Source organism: Lissotriton vulgaris, unplaced genomic scaffold (genome assembly GCF_964263255.1).
Source record: "Lissotriton vulgaris unplaced genomic scaffold, aLisVul1.2 SCAFFOLD_303, whole genome shotgun sequence".
Taxonomy (NCBI): Eukaryota; Metazoa; Chordata; class Amphibia; order Caudata; family Salamandridae; genus Lissotriton; species Lissotriton vulgaris.
The window spans coordinates 640,413-656,113 of NW_028246227.1; the positions used below are offsets into that span (position 1 = coordinate 640,413).

The window sequence follows — 15,701 nt, forward strand, 5'->3', positions numbered from 1 at the left end:
GCATGGTAGCGCGTCGTGTTTAGTATGCCTGAACTCAGGATGATAAAATATTTCTTTTAGTAAAGTTTATTTTAGTATCCTGGGTTTGCAAATGCTACTTTTAGAAAGTTAGCATTTGCTTGCCTAGCCATTTCAGCCCGCCTCTGCTGGTATGTGTATCTGACTGTCTGGGATGTGTGAGTGACAGGGCTGGGGGGATGACAGGTGGTGAATGCGCAGATTACACCTTAGTGGGAGGTAGGAGTGGCTCTTGACTCTGGATCTTGCTGTGCTCTGCCACCACAATGCTGGCTCCACCCTCCTGGGGAGTGTCGGATGGTTCAGCCGACACCTGGCCCAGGAAGGGCGAAGCCCCATCAACAAGGTACTCTGGCTGCCCCTGTCCGCACAATGCTGGCTCCACCTCCTGTGGGGCGTCTGATGAGCCTGCCCCTCACACTGAAAGCAGAAGCCGGAGTACACCCGCCAGGGTACTCGAGGACTGAGAGTGGCTATGCAAAGGCCCCCCTGGCCTGTGAGAACAAAAGAAATGCCCTATAAAAGAAGGAGCCCTGCTCCTTGAAAATTAGATCCTGTTTGGGCTACAGAAGGAACTCTGCCCGACGAGAAGGACCGGGAAGGACAAGGAAGAGTGCTGTCTCTTGCCTGTGTCTGGTGCCTTGCTGCCGAAGGAGAGGAAAAGGAAAGACTACGAAAAGACTTTTGCTTTACAAGACTTTGTGCCGAACTCTGCTAAAAGATCTCCAAGGGCTTGAAACTGAGCTTGCCCCCTGACCAGCGTCCCAGGACCAGTGGGCGCTACACCCTGAAGAAAGCAACTGCGTGTGCTGCTCCTCGTCGCAGTACCGACGGAGGACTCTCCTCCAAGGCACGACATCCACCTGACCACCGTGACCGGGGCCCAAAGCAACAGCGAAAGCAAAGTGAGGACCAGCCGCCGCTGGCCCGAACACCGTGACCGCAACTGCACCGGGAGCCCGAGAGCAAAGTGAAGGAGGACCCGTCCGGTCCGAGCTCTCGAGTTGACTGCGCAACGAGCAGCCAATCCACTTGCAAAGACGGACAGCCGCCCTATGAGAGTCCCCTAGGTCGGTACCTTGCCCGACAGCTCAGCTGTGAGCGCATAGCTGCACCGGCACTTGGCTGGGTACGTCCTGCACTTGAGGACCGTACTGCCACTTGCCGCCACCACGCAACCGCCGACTCCAGGGTCGGAGCGGACGACGAGGAAAGGACCCTGCCGCCACAGAACACCGCTGCCCCGGATGACCCGTGAACTGCTCGGCTGAGAGCCGCAACGAACAGCGACCCCGGGAAGGCAACGCGACGTGGGACAGATCCCCTGAGAGCCGCCTGCTCCACAAGAACTTTGTTGAACTGGGCAGAAGGCCCTAAAGAACTCTTATTGCTAGAACGAACTGTGGCAACTTGAACTAAGTAACTTGAAACCGATACCTTGAAGTGATAACTGTATTCATAAGCCTGCTTAAAACCTTATAGAAAGATATATTTTTACAGAATACAGTTTGGTCTCATTGTGTGGTGGGTTGGTTGCGAGGGTGTAATATTGCAAGTGTTTAACCCTATGTGCCCCAAAGATTAGCCTACGACTGCTTAAGCCACACTACCTAGAGGGTAAGCAGAGGTTGTCTGGAAGGTAACCCTCCGCCCTGACGAGGAAGAGAGAGTCCCTGCTTGTCGCTAGTGTTGCACTGCGCCAACTAGAGCCTCCCTCTTCCTACAACAACGCATAGCGCTTTGATGTGCTGGATAGTGGTATCCTTGTAAAGTGCTTTGAATATATGATTGCAATGTATATTGTAAAATGGCAATAAAGATATGTTAAAAAAATAACATTCTTGGCAGAGCCAGGGGAGACAAAACAAGAGCGAGGTTACCTTGAACCAACTGTCAAAAGCAGTGCTGTGGCTTTGCTGGCAGTAAACGCACCTCAGTGCGGGCATTAGCTCAAGGCAAGCTGCAAAGCATGTACTAACAAGCTGTCCCTAGGCTAAACCCTTGTAGGTGATGGTTGTTGAAGTTCTGGTCCACCTAGAATGGGAAAAAGAGAGAGAGTGTGCCTACAACCTGTCCCTGTTCTAAACATTCATGGCAAAGTGAGGAGATACAAAACAAGAGGCAGGTTACCTTGAACCAACGGTACAAAGGGGTGCTGTGGCTCTGCTGGCAGTAAACGCACCTCAGTGAGGCCATTAGCTCAAGGCAAGCTGCAAAGCATGTACCTACAGCTGTCCCTAGGCTAAACATGTGTTGTGGATAGTTGTCGAAGTTCTGGTCCACCTAGAATGGGAAAAAGAGAGAGAGTGTGCCTACAACCTGTCCCTGTTCTAAACATTCATGGCAAAGTGAGGAGATACAAAACGAGAGGCAGGTTACCTTGAACCAACTGTACAAAGGGGTGCTGTGGCTCTGCTGGCAGTAAACGCACCTCAGTGAGGGCATTAGCTCAAGGCAAGCTGCCATAAACTTACAAGCTGTCCCTAAGCTAAACGTGTAGTTGACTATTGTTGAAGTTCCTGGTCCACCTAGGAAGGAAAAAAGGAAATGTCTATAACCTGACCCTATGCTCCTCTTATTGTAAGAGTTAGAACTAGATCCGGATTCCTAGAGCGTATACCAAGATGCTTCCCGGGAGGTCCACAGATTTGGTATACCTTCTAGTCACCGACTTACCTGAATGATGTTTCTTTGGCAACATCCAACAGTCTTTCCAGCGTGACGTGATTGTTCATCTTCTTCACCTTCATCACAGTGTTCTCGTGAGTACGGTTTCCACCTTGTGAAGAAAAAACATAATTTAATGATTAAGTACTAAAAGTCACACATCCCCAAATCACACCCATCCATTTATTTGCCCATTTACTATACAGAGTTGGATTGAAAGTAGCAATTTCAGAGGCAGAGCATTCTATCAGAAACTCCCATGCAGAACACAGTTAGTGAAACCATGTAGAGCTAAACCAAGGGCAATAAAATCACTTCCACAAAGACATTGGTCACCCTAGCTCACCCCCAAATCAAACGCGACTGATTTTCCACTGGTTTATATCCACACACTTGTCAGACAAGACAGTATGCTTCTCTGTATCCTTTTCTGATAAGTTAGACTGCTATTTATTATGCAGGGTAGAGCAGTTCCATTCACTCTGCACTGTCCGCAAGGTCACGCAAGGCTAAGCTCATTGTTTATCCAAGCTGAGATCAAAAGATAGTCACAGAACAGGACGCTGCTTCTAGAATAACTACCGATCTGACCATCCCCCTGACAACATGATACCAAGAGGCCAATGCTTGCTGGAGGTTCATCAAACAAGCCATGCAGCTAGAGGCCTGTGCATGATGTCAGATATCCATGTCATGTCATGTTATCCCAGAAGGGTATTCTGGAGCTGAACCAGGAAATATTTAGGCCAGAGTAGGTGCTAGATCAAGAGCCAGGTCTTCACTTTCTAGTGGAATTCAAGCACGGAGGTGGTGACTCTGATGCACAGGGGGCGATCATCCCTGGCTTTAGGAGGGAGGAGAGCGCATGACTGCCAGATATGCTTCTGTATATGTAGGGGTGTGTGTGAGTCAAATACCAAGGTTCACAAACACATAATAAGGAGTCGGGCCAAAAACTGAATTTCTAATGAGCGACTAAGAGGGGAAAACTGCAAAAGATAATAGTGAGTAAAAGACACAGAGAGAGCACCAAGGCTGTTTAGGCCACTATAGGTAGATGACAGTTGGAGAAATGAGCTGGTTAATTAGTGTGGTGCATGACTTACCTTGAGACTGTCTTTACCTGTGAATATGCCATCAGATACCCAAACAACGCCATCCCCTTTCACAGGTGGCCCAAGAACAACACTCTACCAGCACTCTAAGAACTCTAAAATGCCTCTAGGCTCCCTCCACACAATTCTAACCTATACTTGTTAAAAGAAATGCTTTACAACTCCATCAGGGGCTGCAAGGACTATATAAATGCAAACCTTTTTCCCTCTTCTATCTCTCAGCTATTCTCCTCAATCAAAATAACTGACTAATATCCACCACTTAAATTACTTTCATATTTTACTATACTAATTATCCACTAATCCTTTATAGTTTCTGGAGTAGCGTGCTACTCGCCAAAAGAGCACTGCAACACCCCATATGGGGTAACAAGTGTTATATTATTGTAAACCTTTTTCCCTCTTCTGTCCCTTCGCCAACCTTCTGAATCAAAATAACTGACTAACATGTCCACCACTCAAATCACTTTCACATTTCACTATACTAATTCACCACTAATCATTTTTGGGTTCTGGAGTAGCATGCTACTCACTGAAAAAGCGATTTGACGCCTGGTCAGGGATAGTAAGCGCTAAATAAGTGCATCATCACAGTAGAGGTTAACATTACAATCAAATTCAGTCACCAGTATTAAACGTATTATCAGCTATTAAAAACTAACAGTGAAAATATATGTAAATACCTATTTCGCAATTAGCAGAAGAAAAATAAGTCATGTTGGTAATATAAGCATCGATGTAAAATTCATTCCCTGAAAGTCTCGGGAAGATTTGTCAAGCGGGGGCCAAGAAAAAAGTGAATGGACATTTGATATCATGTGAAGCAAAATACAGCTCGAAAAGGCGGAGATTGGCAGGAACAAACCTGGTATACAAATCTGGAGAGAACAGATCAAGCTGCAACTCAACGTTTGCTGTCAAACAGGAGGGTGAAGCAAAATATACTGCCATAATCTGGACTCCCCAAAATTTGAGAAAGTGATCCATACCCATAAAAAGAGTAAAAAGTACCATTTAGTAAATAGTGTGTAAACCTTCAGATGAACAAAAGCTTAAAGCCTTGCAGAACTTTACCCCAGTATGATAAGCAGGCCTATACGATAACTCTCAGCAAGTATAACCTTACCTATTATTACAAAACCAACCACAGTCACATTTGTCACCCTCCCCCTAGAAACACTGGTCAAGAAACAAAATCAAGCGTCATCGCCAGGGAGCGTGGCTAGGAAAGGGAGCGTGGCAAGGACAGGGAGCGTGGCAAGGACGGTAGCCACGATGGCCGTGTGTCGTACAGGTACACAGCTGTGCTCGACATTGACCTCTCAACGTGATGTCTGGGCAGTGCAGATGGCAGAAATGCAGGGTTTAATTTGTAAAAAATAAGTGCCTCGGCCCTCATCAGGAGGTCACTGCAGCAGGCATCACACATTGACGCTGCCAATGATAGTACCAACACAACTACTAACCATCGCACTCCTACAAGTGTGACAATTCAGATTATTCCAGGCTCCAAAAGCTATAAGAAGTGCTTGTGTGGCAGGCATCAGTCATTTTGAATGAATATGAAATTAATAAGCTACTGTTGTTGTGCTCATTGTTAAATTAGGCAAAGAGCACCACCATGTGCCAGACTGACATAACTGCCGGTGCTGACACCGCCAGGCCTCCGTGCTGCATGACACCGCCAGGCCTCCGTGCATGACACCGCCAGGCCTCCGTGCATGACACCGCCAGGCCCCTGTGCTGCATGACACCGCCAGGCCTCCGTGCTGCATGACACCGCCAGGCCTCCGTGCATGACACCGCCAGGCCTCCGTGCTGCATGACACCGCCAGGCCTCCGTGCTGCATGACACCGCCAGGCCTCCGTGCTGCATGACACCGCCAGGCCTCCGTGCTGCATGACACCGCCAGGCCTCCGTGCTGCATGACACCGCCAGGCCTCCGTGCTGCATGACACCGCCAGGCCTCCGTGCTGCATGACACCGCCAGGCCTCCGTGCTGCATGACACCGCCAGGCCTCCGTGCTGCATGACACCGCCAGGCCTCCGTGCTGCATGACACCGCCAGGCCTCCGTGCATGACACCGCCAGGCCTCCGTGCATGACACCGCCAGGCCTCCGTGCATGACACCGCCAGGCCTCCGTGCTGCATGACACCACCAGGCCTCCGTGCTGCATGACACCGCCAGGCCTCTGTGCTGCATGACACTGCTCGGCTTCCGTGCTGCAGGACACCGCCAGGCCTCCGTGCTGCATGACACCGCCAGGCCTCCGTGCATGACACCGCCAGGTCTCCGTGCTGCATGACACCGCCAGGCCTCCGTGCTGCATGACACCGCCAGGCCTCCGTGCTGCATGACACCGCCAGGCCTCCGTGCTGCATGACACCGCCAGGCCTCCGTGCTGCATGACACCGCCAGGCCTCCGTGCTGCATGACACCGCCAGGCCTCCGTGCTGCATGACACCGCCAGGCCTCCGTGCTGCATGACACCGCCAGGCCTCCGTGCTGCATGACACAGCCAGGCCTCCGTGCTGCATGACACCGCCAGGCCTCCGTGCATGACACCGCCAGGCCTCCGTGCATGACACCGCCAGGCCTCCGTGCTGCATGACACCGCCAGCCTCCGTGCTGCATGACACCGCCAGGCCTCCGTGCATGACACCGCCAGGCCTCCGTGCTGCATTACACCGCCAGGCCTCCGTGCTGCATGACACCACCAGGCCTCCGTGCATGACACCGCCAGGCCTCCGTGCTGCATGACACCGCCAGGCCTCCGTGCATGACACCGCCAGGCCTCCGTGTATGACACCGCCAGGCCTCCGTGCTGCATGACACCGCCAGGCCTCCGTGCATGACACAGCCAGGCCTCCGTGCATGACACCGCCAGGCCTCTATGCTGCATGACACCGCCAGGCCTCCGTGCTGCATGACACCGCCAGGCCTCCGTGCTGCATGACACCGCCAGGCCTCCGTGCTGCATGACACCGCCAGGCCTCCGTGCTGCATGACACCGCCAGGCCTCCGTGCTGCATGACACCGCCAGGCCTCCGTGCTGCATGACACCGCCAGGCTTCCGTGCTGCATGACACTGCCAGGCCTCCGTGCTGCATGACACCGCCAGGCCTCCGTGCTGCATGACACCGCCAGGCCTCCGTGCTGCATGACGCAGCCAGGCCTCCGTGCATGACACCGCCAGGCCTCCGTGCTGCATGACACCGCCAGGCCTCCGTGCTGCATGACACCGCCAGGCCTCCGTGCTGCATGACACCGCCAGGCCTCCGTGCTGCATGACACCGCCAGGCCTCCGTGCTGCATGACACCGCCAGGCCTCTGTGCTGCATGACACCGCTAGGCCTCCGTGCTGCATGACACCGCCAGGCCTCCGTGCTGCATGACACCGCCAGGCCTCCGTGCTGCATGACACCGCCAGGCCTCCGTGCTACATGACACCGCCAGGCCTCCGTGCTGCATGACACCGCCAGGCCTCCGTGCTGCATGACACCGCCAGGCCTCCGTGCTGCATGACACCGCCAGGCCTCCGTGCTGCATGACACCGCCAGGCCTCCGTGCTGCATGACACCGCCAGGCCTCCGTGCATGACACCGCCAGGCCTCCGTGCATGACACTGCCAGGCCTCCGTGCATGACACCGCCAGGCCTCCGTGCTGCATGACACCGCCAGGCCTCCGTGCTGCATGACACCGCCAGGCCTCCGTGCTGCATGACACCGCCAGGCCTCCGTGCTGCATGACACCGCCAGGCCTCCGTGCTGCATGACACCGCCAGGCCTCCGTGCTGCATGACACCGTCAGGCATCCCTGCATGACACCGCCAGGCCTCCGTGCATGACACCGCCAGGCCTCCGTGCTGCATGACACCACCAGGCCTCCGTGCTGCATTACACCGCCAGGCCTCCGTGCTGCATGACACCGCCAGGCCTCCGTGCTGCATGACACCGCCAGGCCTCCGTGCTGCATGACACCGCCAGGCCTCCGTGCATGACACCGCCAGGCCTCCGTGCTGCATGACACCGCCAGGCCTCCGTGCATTACACCGTCAGGCATCCCTGCATGACACCGCCAGGCCTCCGTGCATGACACCGCCAGGCCTCTGTGCTGCATGACACCGCCAGGCCTCTGTGCTGCATGATACCGCCAGGCCTCCGTGCTGCATGACACCGCCAGGCCTCCATGCTGCATGACACCGCCAGGCCTCCGTGCATGACACCGCCAGGCCTCCGTGCTGCATGACACCGCCAGGCCTCCGTGCATGACACCGCCAGGCCTCCGTGCATGACACCGCCAGGCCTCCGTGCATGACACCGCCAGGCCTCTGTGCTGCATGACACCGCCAGGCCTCTGTGCTGCATGACACCGCCAGGCCTAAGTGCTGCATGACAACGCCAGGCCTCCGTGCTGCATGACACCGCCAGGCCTCCGTGCATGACACCGCCAGGCCTCCGTGCTGCATGACACCGCCAGGCCTCCGTGCATGACACCGCCAGGCCTCCGTGCATGACACCGCCAGGCCTCCGTGCTGCATGACACCGCCAGGCCTCCGTGCCGCATGACACCGCCAGGCCTACGTGCTGCATGACACCGCCAGGCCTCCGTGCATGACACCGCCAGGCCTCCGTGCTGCATGACACCGCCAGGCCTCCGTGCATGACACCGCCAGGCCTCCGTGCAGCATGACACCGCCAGGCCTCCATGCATGACACCGCCAGACCTCCATGCTGCATGACACCGCCAGGCCTCCGTGCTGCAGCACACCGCCAGGCCGCCGTGCTGCATGACACCGCCAGGCCTCCGTGCTGCATGACACCGCCAGGCGTCCGTGCTGCATGACACCGCCAGGCCTCCGTGCTGCATGACACCGCCAGGCCTCCGTGCTGCATGACACCGCCAGGCCTCCGTGCATGACACCGCCAGGCCTCCATGCTGCATGACACCGCCAGGCCTCCGTGCTGCATGACACCGCCAGGCCTCCGTGCATGACACCGCCAGGCCTCCGTGCATGACACCGCCAGGCCTCCGTGCATGACACCGCCAGGCCTCCGTGCTGCATGACACCGCCAGGCCTCCGTGCCGCATGACACCGCCAGGCCTACGTGCTGCATGACACCGCCAGGCCTCCGTGCATGACACCGCCAGGCCTCCGTGCTGCATGACACCGCCAGGCCTCCATGCATGACACCGCCAGGCCTCCGTGCAGCATGACACCGCCAGGCCTCCATGCATGACACCGCCAGGCCTCCGTGCTGCATGACACCGCCAGGCCTCCGTGCATGACACCGCTAGGCCTCCGTGCATGACAACGCCAGGCCTCCGTGCTGCATGACACCGCCAGGCCTCCGTGCATGACACCGCCAGGCCTACGTGCTGCATGACACTGCCAGGCCTACGTGCTGCAAGACACCGCCAGGCCTCCGTGGTGCATGACACCGCCAGGCCTCCGTGCTGCATGACACCGCCAGGCCTCCGTGCTGCATGACACCGCCAGGCCTCCATGCTGCATGACACCGCCAGGCCTCCATGCATGACACCGCCAGGCCTCCGTGCTGCATGACACCACCAGGCCTCCGTGCATTACACCGCCAGGCCTCCGTGCATGACACCGCCAGGCCTCCGTGCTGCATGACACCGCCAGGCCTCCGTGCTGCATGACACCGCCAGGCCTCCGTGCTGCATGACACCGACAGGCCTCCGTGCTGCATGACACCGCCAGGCCTCCGTGCTGCATGACACCGCCAGGCCTCCGTGCATGACACCGCCAGGCCTCCGTGCATGACACCGCCAGGCCTCCGTGCTGCATGACACCGCCAGGCCTCCGTGCATGACACCGCCAGGCCTCTGTGCTGCATGACACCGCCAGGCCTCCGTGCTGCATGACACCGCCAGGCCTCCGAGCTGCAGGACACCGCCAGGCCTCCGTGCTGCATGACACCGCCAGGCCTCCGTGCTGCATGGCACCGCCAGGCCTCCGTGCTGCATGACACCGCCAGGCCTCCGTGCTGCATGACACCGCCAGGCCTCCGTGCTGCATGACACCGCCAGGCCTCTGTTGCATGCCACCGCCAGGCCTCCGTGCTGCATGACACCGCCAGGCCTCTGTTGCATGCCACCGCCAGGCCTCCGTGCTGCATGACACCGCCAGGCCTCCGTGCTGCATGACACCGCCAGGCCTCCATGCTGCATGACACCGCCAGGCCTCCGTGCATGACACCGCCAGGCCTCCGTGCTGCATGACACCGCCAGGCCTCCGTGCTGCATGACACCGCCAGGCCGCCGTGCTGCATGACACCGCCAGGCCTCCGTGCTGCATGACACCGCCAGGCCTCCGTGCTGCATGACACCGCCAGGCCTCCGTGCTGCATGACACCGCCAGGCCTCCGTGCATGACACCGCCAGGCCTCCATGCATGACACCGCCAGGCCTCCGTGCTGCATGACACCGCCAGGCCTCCGTGCTGCATGACACCGCCAGGCATCCGTGCTGCATGACACCGCCAGGCCTCTGTGCTGCATGACACCGCCAGGCCTCCGTGCTGCATGACACCGCCAGGCCTCCGTGCATGACACCACCAGGCCTCCGTGCTGCATGACACCGCCAGGCCTCCGTGCTGCATGACACCGCCAGGCCTCCGTGCTGCATGACACCGCCAGGCCTCCGTGCTGCTTGACACCGCCAGGCCTCCGTGCTGCATGACACCGCCAGGCCTAAGTGCTGCATGACACCGCCAGGCCTCCGTGCTGCATGACACCGCCAGGCCTCCGTGCTGCATGACACCGCCAGGCCTCCGTGCTGCATGACAACGCCAGGCCTCCGTGCATGACACCGCCAGGCCTCCGTGCAGCATGACACCGCCAGGCCTCCGTGCTGCATGACACCGCCAGGCCTCCATGCTGCATGACACCGCCAGGCCTCCGTGCTGCATGACACCGCCAGGCCTCCGTGCTGCATGACACCGCCAGGCCTCCGTGCTGCATGACACCGCCAGGCCTCTGTGCTGCATGACACCGCCAGGCCTCCGTGCTGCATGACACCGCCAGGCCTCCGTGCTGCATGACACCGCCAGGCCTCCGTGCTGCATGACACCGCCAGGCCTCCGTGCATGACACCGCCAGGCCTCCCTGCATGACACCGCCAGGCCTCCGTGCTGCATGACACAGCCAGGCCTCCGTGCTGCATGACACCGCCAGGCCTCCGTGCTGCATGACACAGCCAGGCCTCCGTGCTGCATGACACCGCCAGGCCTCCGTGCTGCATGACATCGCCAGGCCTCCGTGCTGCATGACACCGCCAGGCCTCCGTGCTGCATGACACCGCCAGGCCTCCGTGCCGCATGACACCGCCAGGCCTACGTGCTGCATGACACCGCCAGGCCTCTGTGCATGACACCGCCAGGCCTCCGTGCTGCATGACACCGCCAGGCCTCCGTGCATGACACCGCCAGGCCTCCGTGCAGCATGACACCGCCAGGCCTCCATGCATGACACCGCCAGGCCTCCGTGCTGCATGACACCGCCAGGCCTCCGTGCATGACACCGCCAGGCCTCCGTGCATGACAACGCCAGGCCTCCGTGCTGCATGACACCGCCAGGCCTCCGTGCATGACACCGCCAGGCCTACGTGCTGCATGACACTGCCAGGCCTACGTGCTGCAAGACACCGCCAGGCCTCCGTGCTGCATGACACCGCCAGGCCTCCGTGCTGCATGACACAGCCAGGCCTCCGTGCTGCATGACACCGCCAGGCCTCCATGCTGCATGACACCGCCAGGCCTCCATGCATGACACCGCCAGGCCTCCGTGCTGCATGACACCACCAGGCCTCTGTGCATTACACCGCCAGGCCTCCGTGCATGACACCGCCAGGCCTCCGTGCTGCATGACACCGCCAGGCCTCCGTGCATGACACTGCCAGGCCTCCGTGCTGCATGACACCGCCAGGCCTCCGTGCTGCATGACACCGCCAGGCCTCCGTGCTGCATGACACCGCCAGGCCTCCGTGCATGACACCGCCAGGCCTCCGTGCATGACACCGCCAGGCCTCCGTGCATGACACCGCCAGGCCTCCGTGCTGCATGACACCGCCAGGCCTCCGTGCCGCATGACACCGCCAGGCCTACGTGCTGCATGACACCGCCAGGCCTCCGTGCATGACACCGCCAGGCCTCCGTGCTGCATGACACCGCCAGGCCTCCGTGCATGACACCGCCAGGCCTCCGTGCAGCATGACACCGCCAGGCCTCCATGCATGACACCGCCAGGCCTCCGTGCTGCATGACACCGCCAGGCCTCCGTGCATGACACCGCTAGGCCTCCGTGCATGACAACGCCAGGCCTCCGTGCTGCATGACACCGCCAGGCCTCCGTGCATGACACCGCCAGGCCTACGTGCTGCATGACACTGCCAGGCCTACGTGCTGCAAGACACCGCCAGGCCTCCGTGCTGCATGACACCGCCAGGCCTCCGTGCTGCATGACACCGCCAGGCCTCCGTGCTGCATGACACCGCCAGGCCTCCATGCTGCATGACACCGCCAGGCCTCCATGCATGACACCGCCAGGCCTCCGTGCTGCATGACACCACCAGGCCTCCGTGCATTACACCGCCAGGCCTCCGTGCATGACACCGCCAGGCCTCCGTGCTGCATGACACCGCCAGGCCTCCGTGCTGCATGACACCGCCAGGCCTCCGTGCTGCATGACACCGCCAGGCCTCCGTGCTGCATGACACCGCCAGGCCTCCGTGCATGACACCGCCAGGCCTCCGTGCATGACACCGCCAGGCCTCCGTGCTGCATGACACCGCCAGGCCTCCGTGCATGACACCGCCAGGCCTCTGTGCTGCATGACACCGCCAGGCCTCCGTGCTGCATGACACCGCCAGGCCTCCGAGCTGCAGGACACCGCCAGGCCTCCGTGCTGCATGACACCGCCAGGCCTCCGTGCTGCATGGCACCGCCAGGCCTCCGTGCTGCATGACACCGCCAGGCCTCCGTGCTGCATGACACCGCCAGGCCTCCGTGCTGCATGACACCGCCAGGCCTCTGTTGCATGCCACCGCCAGGCCTCCGTGCTGCATGACACCGCCAGGCCTCTGTTGCATGCCACCGCCAGGCCTCCGTGCTGCATGACACCGCCAGGCCTCCGTGCTGCATGACACCGCCAGGCCTCCATGCTGCATGACACCGCCAGGCCTCCGTGCATGACACCGCCAGGCCTCCGTGCTGCATGACACCGCCAGGCCTCCGTGCTGCATGACACCGCCAGGCCTCCGTGCTGCAGCACACCGCCAGGCCGCCGTGCTGCATGACACCGCCAGGCCTCCGTGCTGCATGACACCGCCAGGCCTCCGTGCTGCATGACACCGCCAGGCCTCCGTGCTGCATGACACCGCCAGGCCTCCGTGCTGCATGACACCGCCAGGCCTCCGTGCATGACACCGCCAGGCCTCCATGCATGACACCGCCAGGCCTCCGTGCTGCATGACACCGCCAGGCCTCCGTGCTGCATGACACCGCCAGGCATCCGTGCTGCATGACACCGCCAGGCCTCTGTGCTGCATGACACCGCCAGGCCTCCGTGCTGCATGACACCGCCAGGCCTCCGTGCATGACACCACCAGGCCTCCGTGCTGCATGACACCGCCAGGCCTCCGTGCTGCATGACACCGCCAGGCCTCCGTGCTGCATGACACCGCCAGGCCTCCGTGCTGCATGACACCGCCAGGCCTCCGTGCTGCTTGACACCGCCAGGCCTCCGTGCTGCATGACACCGCCAGGCCTAAGTGCTGCATGACACCGCCAGGCCTCCGTGCTGCATGACACCGCCAGGCCTCCGTGCTGCATGACACCGCCAGGCCTCCGTGCTGCATGACACCGCCAGGCCTCCGTGCATGACACCGCCAGGCCTCCGTGTAGCATGACACCGCCAGGCCTCCGTGCTGCATGACACCGCCAGGCCTCCATGCTGCATGACACCGCCAGGCCTCCGTGCTGCATGACACCGCCAGGCCTCCGTGCTGCATGACACCGCCAGGCCTCCGTGCTGCATGACACCGCCAGGCCTCTGTGCTGCATGACACCGCCAGGCCTCTGTGCTGCATTACACCGCCAGGCCTCCGTGCTGCATGACACCGCCAGGCCTCCGTGCTGCATGACACCGCCAGGCCTCCGTGCTGCATGACACCGCCAGGCCTCCGTGCATGACACCGCCAGGCCTCCCTGCATGACACCGCCAGGCCTCCGTGCTGCATGACACCGCCAGGCCTCCGTGCTGCATGACACAGCCAGGCCTCCGTGCTGCATGACACAGCCAGGCCTCCGTGCTGCATGACACCGCCAGGCCTCCGTGCTGCATGACATCGCCAGGCCTCCGTGCTGCATGACACCGCCAGGCCTCCGTGCTGCATGACACCGCCAGGCCTCCGTGCCGCATGACACCGCCAGGCCTACGTGCTGCATGACACCGCCAGGCCTCTGTGCATGACACCGCCAGGCCTCCGTGCTGCATGACACCGCCAGGCCTCCGTGCATGACACCGCCAGGCCTCCGTGCAGCATGACACCGCCAGGCCTCCATGCATGACACCGCCAGGCCTCCGTGCTGCATGACACCGCCAGGCCTCCGTGCATGACACCGCCAGGCCTCCGTGCATGACAACGCCAGGCCTCCGTGCTGCATGACACCGCCAGGCCTCCGTGCATGACACCGCCAGGCCTACGTGCTGCATGACACTGCCAGGCCTACGTGCTGCAAGACACCGCCAGGCCTCCGTGCTGCATGACACCGCCAGGCCTCCGTGCTGCATGACACAGCCAGGCCTCCGTGCTGCATGACACAGCCAGGCCTCCGTGCTGCATGACACCGCCAGGCCTCCATGCTGCATGACACCGCCAGGCCTCCATGCATGACACCGCCAGGCCTCCGTGCTGCATGACACCACCAGGCCTCCGTGCATTACACCGCCAGGCCTCCGTGCATGACACCGCCAGGCCTCCGTGCTGCATGACACCGCCAGGCCTCCGTGCATGACACTGCCAGGCCTCCGTGCTGCATGACACCGCCAGGCCTCCGTGCTGCATGACACCGCCAGGCCTCCGTGCTGCATGACACCGCCAGGCCTCCGTGCATGACACCGCCAGGCCTCCGTGCATGACACCGCCAGGCCTCCGTGCATGACACCGCCAGGCCTCCGTGCTGCATGACACCGCCAGGCCTCCGTGCCGCATGACACCGCCAGGCCTACGTGCTGCATGACACCGCCAGGCCTCCGTGCATGACACCGCCAGGCCTCCGTGCTGCATGACACCGCCAGGCCTCCGTGCATGACACCGCCAGGCCTCCGTGCAGCATGACACCGCCAGGCCTCCATGCATGACACCGCCAGGCCTCCGTGCTGCATGACACCGCCAGGCCTCCGTGCATGACACCGCTAGGCCTCCGTGCATGACAACGCCAGGCCTCCGTGCTGCATGACACCGCCAGGCCTCCGTGCATGACACCGCCAGGCCTACGTGCTGCATGACACTGCCAGGCCTACGTGCTGCAAGACACCGCCAGGCCTCCGTGCTGCATGACACCGCCAGGCCTCCGTGCTGCATGACACCGCCAGGCCTCCGTGCTGCATGACACCGCCAGGCCTCCGTGCTGCATGACACCGCCAGGCCTCCATGCATGACACCGCCAGGCCTCCGTGCTGCATGACACCACCAGGCCTCCGTGCATTACACCGCCAGGCCTCCGTGCTGCATGACACCGCCAGGCCTCCGTGCTGCATGACACCGCCAGGCCTCCGTGCTGCATGACACCGCCAGGCCTCAGTGCTGCATGACACCGCCAGGCCTCCGTGCTGCATGACACCGCCAGGCCTCCGTGCTTGACACCGCCAGGC

The 15,701-nt window shown here is 60.8% G+C and overlaps 1 protein-coding gene across 1 annotated transcript in view; it reads right to left on the reverse strand.

Moving 5' to 3' along the window:
- The window catches only part of LOC147666025 (uncharacterized), an 89,451-nt gene that overhangs the window by 13,508 nt on the left and 60,242 nt on the right, over positions 1-15,701 (reverse strand). Inside the window, exon 5 of the mRNA XM_086949306.1 lies at positions 2,695-2,797. Coding sequence (XP_086805432.1) covers positions 2,695-2,797 — 103 coding nt within the window. The remainder of the gene's footprint in view (positions 1-2,694; positions 2,798-15,701) is intronic.